The 18,495-nt window shown below is 40.4% G+C and overlaps 1 protein-coding gene across 2 annotated transcripts; it reads left to right on the forward strand.

Annotated features, from left to right (window-relative positions):
* The first annotated feature begins 1,639 nt into the window (after positions 1 to 1,639).
* Positions 1,640 to 18,153, forward strand: DSCC1 (DNA replication and sister chromatid cohesion 1). Of its 2 annotated transcripts, none has more exons than XM_036829793.1 (9): positions 1,640 to 2,084; positions 4,466 to 4,634; positions 6,881 to 7,015; positions 9,232 to 9,322; positions 11,179 to 11,317; positions 11,770 to 11,822; positions 12,012 to 12,166; positions 14,571 to 14,719; positions 16,146 to 18,153. In XM_036829793.1, exons 1-9 carry the CDS (start codon positions 1,906 to 1,908, stop codon positions 16,252 to 16,254), a joined length of 1,179 nt encoding a protein of 392 aa, XP_036685688.1. In that variant the 5' UTR covers positions 1,640 to 1,905; the 3' UTR covers positions 16,255 to 18,153. The 2 variants fall into 2 exon arrangements, with proteins under 2 accessions (XP_036685688.1, XP_036685689.1); XM_036829794.1 differs by lacking the exon at positions 1,640 to 2,084 and adding an exon at positions 2,328 to 2,425.
* Positions 18,154 to 18,495: the final 342 nt, after the last annotated feature.

Raw genomic sequence — 18,495 nt, forward strand, 5'->3', positions numbered from 1 at the left:
CCTGATCAGGGAGGTCAGAGAAAGATTTCTGAGAAGTGACTATTGACCCAGAGTTGAATGATCCAGTGTAGTAGCCACTAGCCACCTGTGATTATTTAAATTTAAATTAACTAAATGAAGTAAAATTTAAAATTCAGGGACTTCCCTGGTGGTCCGGTGGGTAAGACTCCGAGCTCCCAATGCAGGGGGCCTGGGTTCGATCCCTGGTCGGGGAACTAGATCCCACATGCATGCTGCAACTAAGAGCCTGCATGCTGCAACTAAAGATCCTGCATGTCACAACTAAGACCCAGGGCAGCCAAATAAATAAATAGTAAAAATAAAATAAAATGCAGTTCTTCATTCACATTATCCACATTCCAAGCAGTCAAAAGCCACCTGTGGTTAGTAGCTACCAAATTGGACTGTGCAGATATAGAACATTTCCAACATCTCAGGAAGTTCTATCAGACAGTGCTCAACAAGGACTCTGTACTTTCACTGTGAGGGCCCGGGTTCAGTCCCTGGTCAGGGAACTAAGATCCCACAAGCCGCACGGCAAAATAATAAAATAAAATAAAAGACACGTGCTCAGCAAGAGAAGAACATGCCAGACAAACAGAGGCCCAAATGGTGGGAGGCACTGAAAGATCTTATTGTAAGCCTGTGTGCCTGATGTTAGGAGGAAGCCTTGAAGAGGAAGAGGGAAGCAGTAGTAGATGAGGCGGGATATAGACCTTCCAAATCGCCAGAGGGAAAAAAAATCAAACAAACAAAATCAGTTTAATGAAAGACAGTGAAAAACTAAGAAGCAACAAAACCAAAAATGTTCAATAAATAGAAAAAAAAAAAGATAGCAGAGAAGCAGTCAAATATTTATATTAGATCTAAATTTGCAAAACGTGTATGTGAGCCTGTGTAGATCTGCTCTGGGGAAAAATGCTACATTCAGCACAGCCTAAGATCTAGGTTTGGTAGAAGATCTTATCTTGATGTATTAGAAGACACCTTAGAGGACGCCGAGGGAGCACTTTACACATCCTGTAGTGGTGAGTTTGTCTCCCCAGGACACTGCAGGGCCTTGCCTACTCCAGGAAGGTGCTTTCCTCTTGACACGGGGTCTCAGCCCCTCACCTGCCACCCAGCCCAGACCAGGTACTCAATGCATGGATGGATCTAGTCCGAGCCATAGATTCCCAGATATGATGAGTGGTCCCCAGACCCAAAGAAGTGAGATGCCCTGTGCAATTCTACCAGGACCTCACTCCCGGTCCAAGGTGTTTGCACAAACTCGGTGCGTTATTTTTCGAGGCGTAATAGACTAGACTGGAATCAGACTTTACTACCTCCTGGCTGTGCCATCTGGGGTAAGGAGCTTGCTGCCTCATTTGCAGAACGGTATTTAAAAGGCTCCACTTCACAGGGCTGTGGTGAAGGATTCATGAAATTATGCATGCAAAGTGCTTATTGCAAGACCCGCCACTGGCGGAAGACGCGACTATTTGGATGGCGAGGAAAGGGGGGTATTGGCAGGAAACAGGGCGGGGAGGAGGGCAGCGGAAGCGGTGGGGGAAGGTTCCACGTGGCGCCCCGCGGGGTCTCAGCTCAGCTCCCGCCAGCTTCCGCCGAGAGCTCCCCGCAGAGGCCGGGTTTCCTTCCAGCAGCCGCTGCTAGGCCTCGGGTGAGCCGGCAGTCCTCGGCAGGGCACGAGTCCGGGAAGCTTTCGGACTCTCTCGGGAACGCCCCCGCGGCACGCTCCGCCCCGGAAACACGCCCCCAGCCGCCTAGGCGCGCTTTTAAAACAGGCGCTGTTCTATTTCTTGTTTGTTTCGCCGGGTCGCGGCCACCCGGGGAGCTTCGTTCTCCTGTCTTAAACCTGCGGCCCCTCGCGCACCGCGGGACCCCCCCCTCCGAACCCGCGCGGCGATGAGGAGGACCCGCGACGAGGTGGACGCGACCCTGCAGATCGCCAAGCTGAACGCGGCCGAGCTGCTGCCCACCGTGCACTGCCTGGGCTTCGGCCCCGGGGCCAGCGCAGCCGCCGGCGACTTCTGCCTGCTCGAGTTGGAGCCCGCGCTGTGCCAGCAGCTTGAGGCAGGACACAGGTGAGCCGGGGCCGGGACCTGTCGCCTCCAGCCTCTTGCCATTCACCTTCTGATTTTCCTGCGGGGAAACACAGGATGGGGAAACTGGGCCAGAGAGGTGCATTGATTTGACCAGGTCCCTCGCAGCAGGCCGGTGACCTGATCCCCAGCTGGCTGCCTTTTCCCGAGGAGTCCGCGCCACTGTTGGTCCGTCCAGTTAGCTGGACTAGTCCGGCTGGTCTTGGAGGCCTCTGTCAGCGGAAACAAGTCAGGAAATAGAACCTCGGGGAAGTTTTAGAAATGTTAACAGCGAGGCCAGGCACTACACAGAACGCTTTGCCATTCTATCTTGAAGTCCAATGGTAATATCCAGTATTTATGGAGTTCCTCTTGCCTGCTACTTATACGTATTTTACTCAGTAGATAGGACTGGGGGGGAACGAGTGTAAAGCTGTTTTTACAGACTTGGTAATTGTGGAAGGCCCTCAAAAAACAGACTTGCTTGGGGTCACTCAATGGGGATCGGAAGCTGTTTTCTAATTCTAGGTCAGCTACACATTTGCTGCAAGACCATGGGTTAAAAAACAGAGGAGAAGTCCGTTCTGTCAACTTTGTGCAGTCCGGGGAAATGAGGGAAATGAGGAGTTAGGGGCTCTGTTCTGCTCTGTTGTCCCTCCAACACCTGTATTTTATTAGGTATAGTTTGTTCTCTGGTATGCTTTTTTAATTGAATCCTTTAGGCTTGCACTTTGGCTACTTTACTCATCTAACCGTGTTATAGTTAACTGGCCAGTCTTCAGATGCTAGAAATAATGTATCTTCAAGGGAACTGAAGGAGAACATCACTCATGGGTTTTCATCCCAGCTGAGTTGGCAGGAATTTGAGAAAAGACTTCAGGTGCGAGGACCTTCTTTGTCCAGTTATAGTTAATCTAGCTGGCAAAAACCAGAATGAAAATGTGTGTTTTAATTTTTTTTTTTTGCAGAGTGAAGGGGTAGTTGTTTTTTTTTTTTTTTTTTAAATTCTTCTCCTTCAAAGAAGCAGAATTTTTTTTTTTTTTTTTTAAATTTATTTATTTATTTATTTTTTGGGTGTGTTGGGTCTTCGTTTCTGTGCGAGGGCTTTCTCTAGTTGTGGCAAGCGGGGGCCACTCTTCATCGCGGTGCGCGGGCCTCTCACTGTCGCGGCCTCTCTTGTTGCGGAGCACAGGCTCCAGACGCGCAGGCTCAGTAGTTGTGGCTCACGGGCCCAGTTGCTCCGCGGCATGTGGGATCTTCCCAGACCAGGGCTCGAACCCGCGTCCCCTGCATTGGCAGGCAGATTCTCAACCACTGCGCCACCAGGGAAGCCCGGGGTAGTTGTTTTAAACAAAATATTTGAAAGCAGGGATAGTGCCATGTGGAAATAAATGTTAAGAGTAGGTACTTGGGACTATTAAATGTTGTTAGTACCAAGAAGCTTTAAAACAAAACCTTTTATTTTCACTTAAGGATTAGTTTTAAAAAAATATTTTCAGTCTTCTATTTCAGGTTTTTTATTATTTATTTAAAAGAAGTGACTTGTGTACAGGAGGTTTAAATACTTTATAGACAAGGAAAACTACTAGAATCAACTCCTTTTTTGTCATCTCCATTATCTTTATCATTTTTCTTCTTCCACCTCCTCACTTTTGTCCTTCCCCTCTTCCTTCTTCTTGCTTTTTTCCACCTGTGACCCTTTGTCAGAGACATCATTTAGTCTAGTTTGTAAACATACCATTTTCATATTTTTCATTCAACATTGTAGCTTTCTTTCCTCAGGGTCCCGATTTCTTTGCAGCATAGGTGACGATTAGGCCAGCGTGTGCTCCTTTGATTGTTAGGGGACACTCAGGCCAAAACAAGAAGGAGAGCTCTTGGGTGGGTACCAGGACCAGCAGCATGGTCATCATCTGGGAGCTTATTAGTAATGCAGAGTCCTAGGTCCCATCCCAGACATACTGCATCCTGACCTGCTTTTTAACAAGGTTCCCTAACGTGCCTACACATAAGTTTGAGAAGTATTGCTTCAGTAATTTTAGAAAATTGTGAAATCTTGACTGAAGCTTTTGGATGCTTTTCCCAGCAGTTTGCACAAAGATGCCACGTGGTAACATTTGGCCTCTTGGCCTCCTTGGATCTTTTTTGCCCATGTAGAATTATTTTTCCTTAGTGAGGCCAGACACGGCTGCCCCTCTGGGTCTCAATTGGCCCAGGCCTTGCTCTGTGGAGCTCATGGGAGGGCTGTGAGAGCAGGGGCCAGACACAGCCTTAAGACTTAGCTTTAAATTCTAGAAGCCTAGAGGATTTTGGAACTGTTTATAATGAAGATGTCCATTGGTGTCTCAGTAAACCAAGTATTTTCTTTTCCCACTTTCCTGCAGTCTTGTGATTCGTGGTGATAAGGATGAGAATGCCGTTCTGTGCAGTAAAGACAAAACATATGACATGAAAATAGCAGACACTTCCAATATGTTGCTTTTTATTCCTGGTTGTAAAACTCCAGACCAGATGAAGATGGAAGAGACACACTGTAACATTATTCACACTGAGGTACTGTCTTCTGTTTCCTGATTTATGTGAGAATGACAACACATGTGCTAATCTTGCGTTTAATTAAAAACTCGAGGTGTGGGACTTCCCTGGCGGTCCAGTGGTTAAAATTCCGTGCTCCCAATACAGGGGGCAAGGGTTGGATCCCTGGTCGGGGTTACTAAGATCCTGCATGCCGCACAGCGTGGCCAAAAACAAACAAACAAACAAACTTGAGGTGTGAAATGTACAATCATAGAGAATCTGAAAAGTTCTCTAATGAAATCTGAAATTTCTCAGCATTATTTTTGTTTGTTCGGAGTCATGTAAAGTTGTCTTTATTATCCCAATCTGATTTTTAAGTCCCAGATAAGCTGACCATTTCCTGTAATATAGAAAATTTGCTATTAGGTGACTCATTTTAAAAGTTTTACCATGGATAGGTTTTGAAAGGACTCCCTCAAACCATAACTAGTGCATTAGATGAGGTAGAGAAATGAAGAAATTTGTTTCTGAGGGAAGTGTGGTTTTCACCTTTGAAATTAGTTTAGTTCATTACTATTCATAGCCATGTATAACAAATTTTTAATTATTTTGGAGACTGCTGTTGGCAGATAGCAAACCAAAGTCTCCATCCTGGCTAGATTGTTACACATATACAATCAAAGCACAGCCTTTAATTCTATTAAACTTTAGGCCAGCTACTTCCTAAAAATAGAATTGGAATAGAAATAAGGGAAAATACTGGGACAGTTCAGTGATTCATATATGTTGCTAGAACAGAAGAACTGCCAGTAAATATTGTATTTTGTTTTTTGTAGGGTTGTGTCTTTCATTGTAATTAACTAGAAATATGGACAGTTCATCCTTTTGGAAAAGGTGTTATTTTTCTTATCATGTAGCTGTTTTGTAGGTGTTTGGGGGAGGGTATAACAACACCTGTGAGTATCTTTGAGCTCTTCTTATGGGAATTCTGTGTTCTGAGACTGAGTAAAACTTAACAAAGCTCTACTAACCAGAGTTTTTAAATCTGTGGTTGCACTTTAGATGCTTAAAAAGGCTGGGAAAGGAATGCACCTGAGCAAAGCAGACTGGTGTTGATAAGTGGTAGTGGATACCCAGTCTCAGGAGTAATAGGGAATGGGGGATCTATGGCAGATTGGAGCACACAAGCCCCAAGTAAGTGGATGGGCACTTCTTGGCCTTGTGGGAAAGCAGGCCCAGCATTGCCAGATCTTCTGATTTCTTTTGTCCAAGTGAAGCTTAAAATTTAGATTTTGGGGAGCAACATCTTATTTTTCAATGTTGGCAACTAATGAAAACTATACTAGACCTCCCTTTTTCCCCAACACAAAAGTACACACCAACATCTGTGCATTGGATACAGCCAGCAGGCTGCCAATTTGTGAACTGTGGATGAAATCAATCTTTGTGTTTTGGTCCTTAAACTTTTCTTACATTCAGCAGCATCTCCATTAGGCTCTGGGCCTTGTCTTGTCAATCAAGGCTTCTACTAGTTTTAGAGTCGATGCATTCCCTGACCTTCCATGTTAGAGCTGGAAGGAGACAATCCATTTCTGCGTTTTTCCCTTCTTTCATGTGAAACAGTTATTGGGCACCTACTAAGTGCTAGACATTGGGCAAATCCTGGAGATACAGAGAGGGATAAGAAATATTTATCCATCATTTAGCCACTGTCACCTGGATTTCTTTAAGTGATAAGCCTCTCACTGTTTCACAAGTCCATAAGGAATTAGTTGCAAGTCTAACTAGTGGGAAGTTCTTGTATTGAATAGGAGTCTTTTTTCCTTAACATCATGAGCGACACAGAACAAGGGTTCCCCCCCTTCCCTTTATCATATATTAATTGTTTGAAGACTGTGATAATGCTTTTTCTTTATTTTCTGTTTGTCAGCCTAAAGATATTCTTCTTCTGTGTTTCTACCTGGTTTGCAGAATTCTCACCATCCTGGTCATTCTTTTCTGGGCATACTCTAGTTTCCAGAGTATACGTGAGATATGGAGCTTAATTATCCATGCTCACTATGTTGGCAGTCTCTTCTTAACTGGGGATTGAAAAGATGTTACCTGAAGATACCCATCCATCTGCTTGAGGTGGCTGGATGGGGGCCTTCTCAGCAGAAAGCAGAATACTTTGGCTCCCTTTTCTTGCTTCTTGTGGAGGGCAGATGGGTTGGTTGAAATTTTATATGAAGTTTTCTTTTAGAATGGCCCCTAAATGATTATGATGTATTTGTAATTTCTAGATCTTTGGTTTTTCTAATAATTACTGGGAATTAAGAAGATGCAGACCTAAATTAAAGAAGCTAAAGAAACTTTTGATGGAAAATACCTATGAAGGACCTGACAGTCAAAAAGAAAAGGATTCAAATGACTCAAAAGTAAGACTAGTATTTTCATTTTTTAATTTGGAATTTAAAAAATAGAGCTATAGAGACACTTAATGCTGACTTTTTTTTAAAGTTCATATTATGAAAATTTCAAACATACCCCAAAACAGAAAGACCTCCATATATTCATCACTCTCTTGAACATCTATCAATATTTTGTCAATCTCATTTTATCTGTCCGCCTGCTGCCTTCCACCTTTTTTGTTTTTTTTCTTTTTCTGGAGTATTTTAAAGCAAATCCTAGATATCATGGTGACATTTATGTAGCTGAAAGCTTCTCATGTTCCTAACTAAGAAATAATAGTTTTTTAGAGGTTAAAATAATTTATTTAATTAAAAGTTATAATTAGGGGCTCTTGAGAAAAGACATTATGAAATTGGAAAGTCAGAATGGACTAATTCCTGGTAGCACGGAAAAATATTTATAAACCAGGTAAAAAAATTTTTAAGTTTTAAATGTAATTCAAAGTTATAGAACTCTACTGGTATTCTGAAGACCATATTTGTATTAGAAGTTTGACTGATTGATTGAATTATTTTCTTTGTAACAGCTTTATTGAGATATAATTCATATACCAAGCAACTTACTCATTTTAAAGTATATAATTCAACGGTTTTTAGTACATTAACAGAGTTGTGCAATCATCACAACAATGAAGTTTAGAATATTTTCACCACCTCCAAGAGAAACCCTGTACCCCTTAGCTGTTAATTTCTAATCCTACCTTTTCCTCCTTCTCTCTCCCACCTCAACCCTAGGCAGCCGCTAATCTACTTTCTGTCTCTATTGATTTGCCTCTTCTGGGCCTTTCATATGAATAGAATCAATAAGTGGCCTTTTCCAACAGGCTTCTTTGACTTAGCATGCTGTTTTCAAGGTTCATTCATGTTGTAGCATGCATCAGTAGTTCATTCCTTTTTATTGCTGAATAATACCCCATCTTATGGATATACCATATTTTATTCATCCATTCATCACTTGATGGACATTTGGGTAGTTTCTACTTTTTGAATATTATTGATTATTTGATAATTATGGATAACACTGTTGTGAACATTCATGTACAAGTTTCTAGGGAACCTATGTTTTCATTTTTCTTGGAGATCTATATATCTATATATCTATATATATAGAGATATATATATATATATACACACACATACCTAAGAGTGAAATTGATGGGCCCTGTGCTTACTCTGTATAACCTTTTGGGGAACTCCCTGACTGTTTTCCAAAGTGGCTGCACTATTTGACATTTCCATTGTATGAGGGTTCCAGTTTCTCCACATCCTAGACAACAATTGTTACTATCTGTCTTTTCTGTATCCATCCTAATGGGTTTGAAGTGGTACCATTGTGGTTTTGATGTGCATTTCCCTAATGACTAATGATGTTGAGCATCTTTTCATGTGCTTGTTGACTATTTCCGTATCTTTGGAGAATGCCTATACAGAAACCCCTTTGCCCAATTTTTAACTGGGTTATTTATCTTTTTATTACTAAATTGTAGGAGAGTTCTTTATATAATCTAAATACAAGCTCCTTGACAGATATATGATATGCAAATATTTTCTCCTTTTTTATGAGTTGTCTTTTCTTGATTTTTTAAAATTGTGGTAAATAAACAGAACATAAAATTTACCACTTTAACCATTTTGACCTGTACAGCTCTGTGGCATTACATACACTCACATTGCTCTGCAACCATCACCAGTATCCATCTACAGAAAATTTTCATCTTCCCAACCTGAAACTCTGTACCCATTAAACACTAACTCCCCAGTTTCGCCTGCCTCTCACCCTCCGGCAACCACTATTCCACTTTATGTCTCTGTGAATTTGTCTATGCCAAATCTCCATGTAAGTGGAATCATACAGTATTTGTCCTTTTGTGTGGATGATGTTTTGAAATACACAAGTTTTCATTTTGATGAAGTCCACATTATCTGTCTTATCTTTTGTTCCTTGTGTTTTTGGCATCATATCTAAAACCATTGCCACATCCAACATCACAAAGAGTTATCCTCTGTTTTCTTCTAAGAATCCACTGATTTTATGTAGTAATCATTACAGATTAACAAAAGAAATTAAACTAGGGTACCTTGCCTTAATCTCTTCTATGTATTTATTCAGTAAGTCTAAAAAAAATTCTTTGGCGTTAAAATGTGCTTGCTTTTTTTTTTTTTTTCTTGTTTTCTTGTTTCAGTATACAACTGAAGATTTGCTTGATCAAATTCAGGCAAGTGAGGAAGAAATAATGGCCCAGTTACAAGTTCTAAATGCCTGTGAGATTGGAGGTAGCATGACTTACTATTATTAATAATGATGGAATTGGGCATCATATGAGAGACATTTTTGGACATCTTCACCTGTTTATTGCTGTTCCATGCTATTAACCTTTTGGGCTCAGAGATGATGATATTTGTATTTTGGGGTGTGGGGTAGAGACTACATGTGATCACCTTTACAGTCTCTGACCAGTGACTTTTTCCACTCCTTACAGGCCTTTTTCTTTGGACTGAGTGGTAATAGAAGAACCATATTAGATCAGGAAAGGTCTTAGATATCAGGTAGTCTAATCCCTTCATTGTTTTCAATAGGTGAGGAAACTAAGGCCTAGGAAGGGAAACGGACCTGTCCAGGGTTCCATGTTGAGTTAGTGACAGGATAATGCATAAAACCCAGGTACTTGAACTCCTGGTTCAGAATTAACTCACGGTATTTCCAAATTGCTTGGAAGATGTGTTTCTTCTTGTGATAACTCAACATACTTTTGAATGTTAAGTAGTTTATGTAAGAAGCCTGTATAAAAGTTGTAGTGGTATGTGTTGGTCTCAGGGGTTGATGGAGAAACCCAGTAGTATCTTGTATTTTGATTATCTCCTGGTCTGGAGTGGTAGAGTAGGAGCTATTTTTTTTTTTTGGCATCTGGGCCTGCAGTAATACTTGAGTAGATGTTTGTGTGCATTTTTCAGCCCTCTTAAGCTTGCCTAGAGAAGCAGTAATTCTGCACCCATGTGTTAGGAAGGAGGAAATTAGCATGGTTTGGTGGATGCACTCTTAAATCTTCCAAGCAAGATTAGCTTTTGTGAGACTGTAACTCTCAAATGTGGTGAATTCTGCTGAGTGAAGCAGCTGCAGATGACTTTAGAACTAACTGGAAGCACTTAGCTCTTTGTTGTGGTTCCTTGAGACACATTTGGTCCTAAGCATCGGACATAAAGTTTCTAATTGTGGATGCCTGCTGCTAATTACTATGCTATAGGGGGTACCATGAATGTTAAGCTTAAAAAAAAAAAAAAAGAAGAACCAATGGGCTTAATGCAGCCTTCTGTATTATTCACTTATTGCATGGGAATGGATAACATTTTGGGAGGTATGTGTGTGTGGGGATGCAAAGATTATTTTTTCCTAGTTTTCTTTTTCAGTTTTACATCACGCATTCCATTTTTTAACATTGCCTTTATTTTTTCAGAGTAAGAATAGGAACATTCTCCCTTGGTGTGAGTGTACTTGATTTGGTGGGTGTGTACGTGATTTGTTTCTCCAGGGGTGGTGGTAGTGCCTTTGGTTATAAGATGGCATTTCATAGTCTTTCACAGGAATAGGGAAATGTATCTTGAGGCTCAGCTTTTATTTTGCCACTGGTCCACATTGTACTTCTGAGTCTGTTATCTCTAAATGAGCTAGACTTCTTTATGAGCATGAGAACACCTCTCCAAGATAGCTGAGATGAGGGTTGTAACCAGGGCAGTGCCCCATAGCAGAGATCACTGTGTGGGATATCCAACCTATGACCTTCACCTCATTTGTATGACGTTCTAATGAAATGACTGTACCAGCTACAGGTTTCCATATTTCCATTTAGAACGACAAGATTATTGTGAGATAATTGAGTATTAAAGCATTTGGAAAAAAATCAAAATGTTAGCCATAGGGAAAGTACTCTTTAAAAACCATCTGATCTCCCATAAGACACAATTTGTAATGATCAGGAGACACGCATAAACAGAAGCATTGTTTATAAAGAAAGCTAAGACTTTTCATGTCTCTTTTTCGCAGTGGGCAAGAGTTTACTGCTGCTTTATCAGTCTATCAGCCAATTCATTTGTTAAAAATGTCCTTTGGTAAATATAACTTTTGGAATTTGTAGGTTATTGGAGGATTCTTGAATTTGATTATGAGATGAAACTTCTGAATCACATAACTCAGCTTGTGGATTCTGAATCTTGGTCTTTTAGTAAAGTTCCCTTGAATACATGCCTTCAGGAACTTGGACCATTAGAGACAGAGTAAGTATGTTATTCATTGTCCTTCCAGATTTCCTTAAGGGGAAGAAAATTATTTTCAGGGTAGGACTAAACCCGGGGCATAGACTATTTATATTTTGATATAGGAATCTAAAGAATATACAACCAAGAAGGACTTGGGAATTTTGGTCATTGGGGTGAATAAATGTGTATCTTTTTTTTCTCTGCCATAAAAAATATAAAGGAATAATTTAAGCTATTTTATAATAAAGGTATGCTCATATAATTTGTGTAAAAATATTTAGCATGGGCCCTGGTATATAGTAACTTTCCAGTGTATTTTAGTTAGTTTCTAATGTAAAGTTTTATACTTGGCAACCAAAATCCTTTAGTTATTTCAAATTTATATCTTAGTTTCTAGTTAGCAATGGTGTTTAAAAGATAATGTATAAATATGTGAAAAACTTTTCAAATAAGTGTTTAAAATTTTTCAGGGAAATGATCGGACACTGTCTTAAATGTTATGGAAAGAAATATACAGAGGAAGGTAAGATTGGGAAAGTATTTTAACGGGTATTTTAACTCTTATGTGTTAAAATTGGTTTGCCTTTTTCAAGTGTCTTCCTGTTAAAAATAAGAACGCCATAGGGTGATGGGAGATGAGTTGTGTATAATAATGAGTTGTATAATTAATTGTCAGAGGACCATGTGAAACTCTCTGATACATTTTCCTTAGGTGAAGTTTATTTTGAATTGAGTGCAGATAAAATATGCAGAGCTACAGCACAAATGCTACTTCAGAATGCAGTGAAATTCAATCTCGCCGAGTTTCAAGAAGTGTGGCAACAGAGTGTTCCTGAAGGAGTGATGACTAGGCTTGATCAGCTTAAGGTAAGGTCGCCATGGTGATTACCTCCGTAACCGGCAGGTTACTAGGTGAAATGAAGCCTGTATTGGAACTGAATTCGGAGCCTGTTTATTTTCCTAGCCCCCCATTAGGAGTGCATTCTACATCCCAAAAATCCTTAAAAAACCCAAAAAATCCCACTTTATTGAAGTGTAATTTACATATCACAGTTCACCCTTTTGAAAAGGGTGATTTGTAGTAAATTTAATGAGTTACCAGCCACCACAGTCTAGTGTTAGAACATTTGTCAACTCAGTGAGATCACTCAGGCCCATTTACAGTTAATCCTGGTTCCCACCTGGTGTATCTCATTTTGTTCCTTTTCTCTCCATTTCCATCAGCATTGTCTTAGCTGAAACTATCATGTTTGGCTCACAATAGCATCCCTAAGCGGGCCTTCTGTACTTTTAACTGCCCACCTCCAATCCATTCTCTGCGGTGCTACTAAAATGATCTTTCAAAAATGTCCGTCAGATTAGATGAACATCTTGCTTAAATCACTTTAATGATTTCCCATTGCATTTAAGACATAAAATCCAGAGTATTATAATATAAAATAATATTTTACAATATAAAATATATAAAATCTTGGTCTACAAGGCCCTTCATACCATCCCCTGTAAGCTTCATCTCTTGATACTTTCTCTCCTGTCCACTGCATACCAACCTTCTTTCAGATTTTTAAGATCATCAAGCTCTTTCCTACCCTAGGACTTTTACACAAAGCTTTTTGTTCTAGAATAAACTTCTCCCCAGTTTCACCTGGCCACCTCCTACTCATCTTTGAGTCACTTCATCAAGGAGGCCTTCCTTTACTCTAAAAAAAATACTTCCTGTTTTACTCTCCATGGCACCCTGGATTTCTCCTTCATGGTACTCTCACTTAGCTTCAGAAAAATGTTTCATTATGTGGTTCTCTGCTCTCCACTTTAATAGAATTTTTTTCACTGTTGCTTGCCAATATATAGCATACTGCCTGGCATGTAGTATATGCTCAATGAGAATTTATTAAATAAGTGAAAGTATTTGCTCAATATTTACAGAGTTCCTTTTATGTCTAAACACCTTGCTAGATGCTGAGCAGAAAACGTTACACAAGGTGCCATCTAGGTCCTCAGCCTGGGGTCCGGCAATGGGGGTGCACATTACATGTATATATCTCTTCTGACAATGTAGAGTGATCTGTGCCATGGGAAAAGCATGCACAAGATGTTATGGGAGCAAATGAAGGGGCTTATCCATCTGACTGGTCAATCAGGGATGATTTTCTGAAGGAATGAATGCTTTAGCTGCCGAGTATGAAAGGATCATGTGTTACTCTAGATGGAAGGGCAGAGACAAGGTTCCAAGAGAGACAAGGTTCCAGGAGAGCATGGAGGGATAAAAATAGGGACACACAGTAGGGATGCATGACTGGAGAGAAGGGTGCTGGTGAGTTGGTGAAGGACACTATGGACTGTGCTAAGGAATTTCAACTCTATCTAGAAAGCTCTTTGGGGCCATTGAGTGGCATCAGTTAGAAATGCTACGTGATGAGCTTTGCCTTTTGGAAAGAACACTATGACAGTAATGAGGATGGATTGATGGAAGGTTGGCTGGATTATGGAAAATTTAGGTTTCCAACACTTTACTCCTAACTAAGAGAGTATTGGCCAAAGAAATAGGTGATGGGGAAAGGATAGAGAAATGTTAAGGCCTTAAAATCTGTATGATTTAGTGACCACTTAGATGTGGGGTTTGAATAATGGGATCTAGGATGATGCCTTGGTTTCCTAGGATTAGCAGGATGAGAACAGGTTTGGATGACAAACACAATGAGTGCATATATAGGTTTGGATATAGAGGTCTGGTGCTTGGAAGAGGGATTTGAGTTGAAGATACTTGCTGATGACTGTAATATTTGTAAGTAAGTGGTGGTTGAAGTCACGGGTTTAGAGAGGTTACCCAGGACAGTGACGGTGAAACAAGTAGAGGGATGGGGTTGGGGGCCAGGGAACTACAACATCAAGTTAGGAGAAAAATAATGAGATCGTGATGCAGGCTTAAAGAGGAAGGAGTGATCAACACTAACAAAATAAACGGGTCTAGCAAGATGAATCCAAGAAAAGGGCCCACTGGATTTGGCAACGACAGGTCATCCGTGACCTTTAGAACTAGAGCCATCTCAATAAATTGGTGGTAGCAAAAGCCAGATTACAGAAGGGAAAGTAAGTCACTGCTTAGAGGAGCTCTTTTATGAAAAAGGCTATTGTAAGTTTCTGGGTAGTTTGTGTAAGTTTCATGTGGAAGATGTTTTAAATACCTTGGGCTAAGCTAAACGTAAGGTAAATGAGTCATTTTTAAACATCTGACCTTTACTTGAACTGTCCTTTTTCCCATTTCTTATAGGGTTTAGCCTTGGTGGATAGACACTCAAGACCAGAAATCATATTTTTGCTGAAAGTAGATGATTTACCTGAGGATAATCAGGAACGTTTTAATAGTCTATTCTCTCTGAGGGAGAAGTGGACAGAAGAAGATATTGCTCCATATATTGAGTAAGTAATTTCTTACAAATGGATTTTGACTGTTCTTCTTATGATGAGTGGCATAGGGTTTTAGATTATCAGAATTTTTTTTTTTTTTTTTTTTTGAGTATTCCTGGAAGACACTGCTTCCTTCCAAACTTTCTCCAGTGGTGGCTGTCTTCTCTATCATTCTTCACAACTACTGATCTGGGAGGTGGGGTATATGTCATCTCTCTTCCTTACTACTGCTTCTAGAATCACTCCTTTGCTCTCCTCCTTGCAAACTGCAGCTCATAGAGGGACAGTCAACTATATACCCTCCTATGACTCTAAGGCAAGCACCCCTCTCTGATGGCCACCTTCTTTCTTTCCCACTCCCTTACTTTAACATTCTGGTAGAAGCCAGACTGTCGAAGAACAAGTTAGCCCTGAAGCCACTGCTTGTAGAACCAACCTCAAAGCCACTAATAAACACTACCACTTCCTCACTGCGTCTCCCACCTCGGGGGGCCTCTCTCTTCTCTTTCCCTGGCTTGCTTTCCAGGGTCAGTCTTTCTCTTACTGTACCCGCTGTACTCCTTGCACCCTCTCTGTGTCTTGTCATACCTTGTTGGCAAAAATCTGCAAAGATTATTTTAGTTTTTGCTCCCTTCTCCTCTCCCCCCTTTTAAACTTCTGGAAAATTTTAAACATTCAAAAGTAACAGTAAAATATAAGGAACCTTCCATGTACTTACTACCTAGCTTCCATAATCATCAACTCATTGCCTCCATTATTTAAAACTTAGATCACATTATGCTTTTCCATGAAATAAAACCCTCCACTGGCTTCCCATTATATGTACAATTAAATTACAACTCCCTCTCATGTTCTTCAAGGCCCTATGTGATCTTCCCTTGATCCCTTCTCCAGCTCAGGTCCTCCCATATCTTCCCTTCCCTCATGATGTTCCAGTCAAAGTCTTCTCTCCTTTGAGGTACAGAAGAGGAAGCTAAAATTCAGGTAGGGTAGGTAACCTAGATAAGCTCACACAGGTAGCCTGGTATCCAGGTTCTCTGAGTCTAGACCCCACTGTATCACATTGCTTTTATGTCTGATTTGGAAGCCTGTGTGATATAATGGAAAAGACACAGACTTTAGAGACCTACAGAGCCGGCTGCAAAATTTGGCTCCATCCTTTACCACCTGAACCTCAGTTTCCTCATATCTTACATGGGGTTAAATAATACATTACTCTTACTGTGAAGTTTGGAGATAATACATACATGTAATGTACCTAGTTCAGTTATGGCTTAGTAATCTCTCCCTACCCTATCTCTCCCACAAATACACACCCTTATGTTTGTTGGAAAGATGGATTTGGGGGGGAGAGATATAAACAGCTAGTGCTGTGAAAATTGTGTTATGTTCCCTAGAATGTTTATGATGTTCATTAATTTTTTTACTGTTCCCACAGAGATTTGTGTGGAGAGAAGCAAACCATTGGTGCATTACTCACTAAATATTCTCGCTCTTCGATTCAAAATGGTGTTAAAGTTTATAACTCAAGAAGACCCATTTCTTAAAAAGAACAACAGTCTTGTCTTTGTGACTAAAGTTGCTTTGTAAGGTTGCTGGTTATAAGAAAACTTTTTATGTATTTGTATACCAGACTTTTAAAAACCTAATTCTTTGAGGCATTTTTCTCCTCCTCTTATGCATTTTAAAACTACTGCTCTTTTTTTTCTTAAACGTAATAGGGTATTTTATATCTTTCAGGTTATATTTGTGTTATGTACACAGTGAAAACAAGGACAAAAGAAAGTGTTATTTCCTGTATTTCGTGTCTCTTAGTAGTCTTTGTGGGTTTATTTATAGAATAACAGTTTTGCTTTCTTTATATTTAAAATTGCATTTCTTTCATTAGGATTTGACATTCTAATTATTAATAAATTTAAGTTTTCAGAGAGCTAAATAGTTTCCTAGAAGAGAATTATTTATTCACTTAAATGTCATTTCTCAAGTCAGTTCCCCTCTACTTTTGACTTTCCACCAAAACAGGAAGTCACATGATGCTATATCATTTATCTAAATTAGTTGTTTATATTGATGAAATTGGCTTGACAGTTGCTCCTGTTCACCTGGCTGATGTAGATACGATTTCAGAGAGACAGCAGTGAGCGGTTCTAAAGAGAGATCTTAGTTCCCTGCCCAGGAATTGAACCTAGGTAGCCTGGATGAAAACCAGGGATCCCTAGCCACTAGTCCAGCAGGGGCTACAGGCTAGAAGCAAAGTTCCCCTGGCTCTTGCCCGGTTTGAAAGCAAGAATGTTTCTAGAAGGCAAAAACTGTAAAAAACAGGTACAAAGTTTATTATTAGAGACATGGCACAAGTGGGAGAGCACACAGAAGAACAGATTGTTTAAGACAGAAGCAAGGCAGAAATACACACCTAGAGAGAAAGGGTGTGGGTGTCCTCCCTACCGAGGAGGAGGGCAGTAAAGAGGTGATTTAAATCACTTACATAGGACAGTTTTTCCAGGTCTTTGTTTATCTTTGGCCAATTATCTTGTTTCTTTTCCCACAGCTGACCTGTTCTAGGACACTCCCTAACATGCATGCCCAACTTTTTGCTAAGGTGGATTCCACTGCAGAGGCTTGTGGGGATGTGTCCACACTTATCACGGGTGGCACCCCTCTCTCTTTTGACCTCCAAGGAGTTTTCCTGTGCCTGTGCAGTCAGGGAAATTTCCTTGACCTCAGGAGTGGTCATCTTATCTCTTTACATCAGCAGAGGTCAGCTTCTGCCACTAGCTTTGTCCTTGGAGTATGGGGGGGAAAACAAAGCTTCAATTTTACTTCACTTGACAGACACCAGGTGTCCAGCCCAGGGGCCCATCTACTTCCCACCTCAGATATGCACTCTGGGATGAAAGTTTGCGTACTCCCTCTCTGCTTCTTTGTCTCCCATTCTTTCCTTAACCCAGTGACCTCTCTTTAACCCAATTGCATCTATCTCCCTAAATATCCTCCATCTTCCATGCAAAATGGTGTTAAAGTTTATAATTCAAGAAGACCCATTTCAGTACTAATCCTAAATGAATGCTAACAGTAGTTTATAATCCTATAATAAAGGGTACTGACACAGGTAATACTCGAAAACTACAAGTAATCTCTGGCTGGTTTTGGAATGCTTGATAAAGTTCCTTTACATCTTCATTTTCCTAGTGTGTTTTCGTTTAGACCAAAGTTCAAATTAATTTTAACTTAGCTAATGAACTTGTCACCAAGACAGTTGGAAGGGGTAGGCCAAGGTTAAATCTGGTCTGAAGTTAATTTTTTTTTTCTTTAACTGCATAATCCACAATTAACCAAGATTTAGCTGTTATTGGAATTTCCAACTGTTTTATTTTCATGCATAAAACGCAAATACGATGGCTTCAAAATATTTGTCCGGTGTTTCAATAAATTCTGCGTCTATATAATCCACAAATTTTATTTGTTTTTTTCAATAAACACTGAGGCAGCAGTGCCTAGTGAGGACTCCAGAATTCGATTTAGACTCCTTGAGGTCTAATCACGTATTTTACAGCCTAAATCACTGGGCTCCAGAGAGTTAATGGTGTCTTTTCACACAGCGGACCAGAGGCACACCTCTCCTGGTTTCCTATTTCCCGGGTTCCTAGTCCCCAGCCTCTGGCTCTTCGAAAACCTTGTCCCCATACTGTTCAATATGTTTGCGCTAGATCTTTATTCCTCTAAAATTTAGTGTTTCCTTCTTCTCGCTGTGTTCGCCTCACCCACAAAATATCTCTGGCCGCTTTCCT

The sequence above is a fragment of the Balaenoptera musculus genome, chromosome 17 (genome assembly GCF_009873245.2).
Source record: "Balaenoptera musculus isolate JJ_BM4_2016_0621 chromosome 17, mBalMus1.pri.v3, whole genome shotgun sequence".
NCBI classification, from domain to species: Eukaryota; Metazoa; Chordata; class Mammalia; order Artiodactyla; family Balaenopteridae; genus Balaenoptera; species Balaenoptera musculus.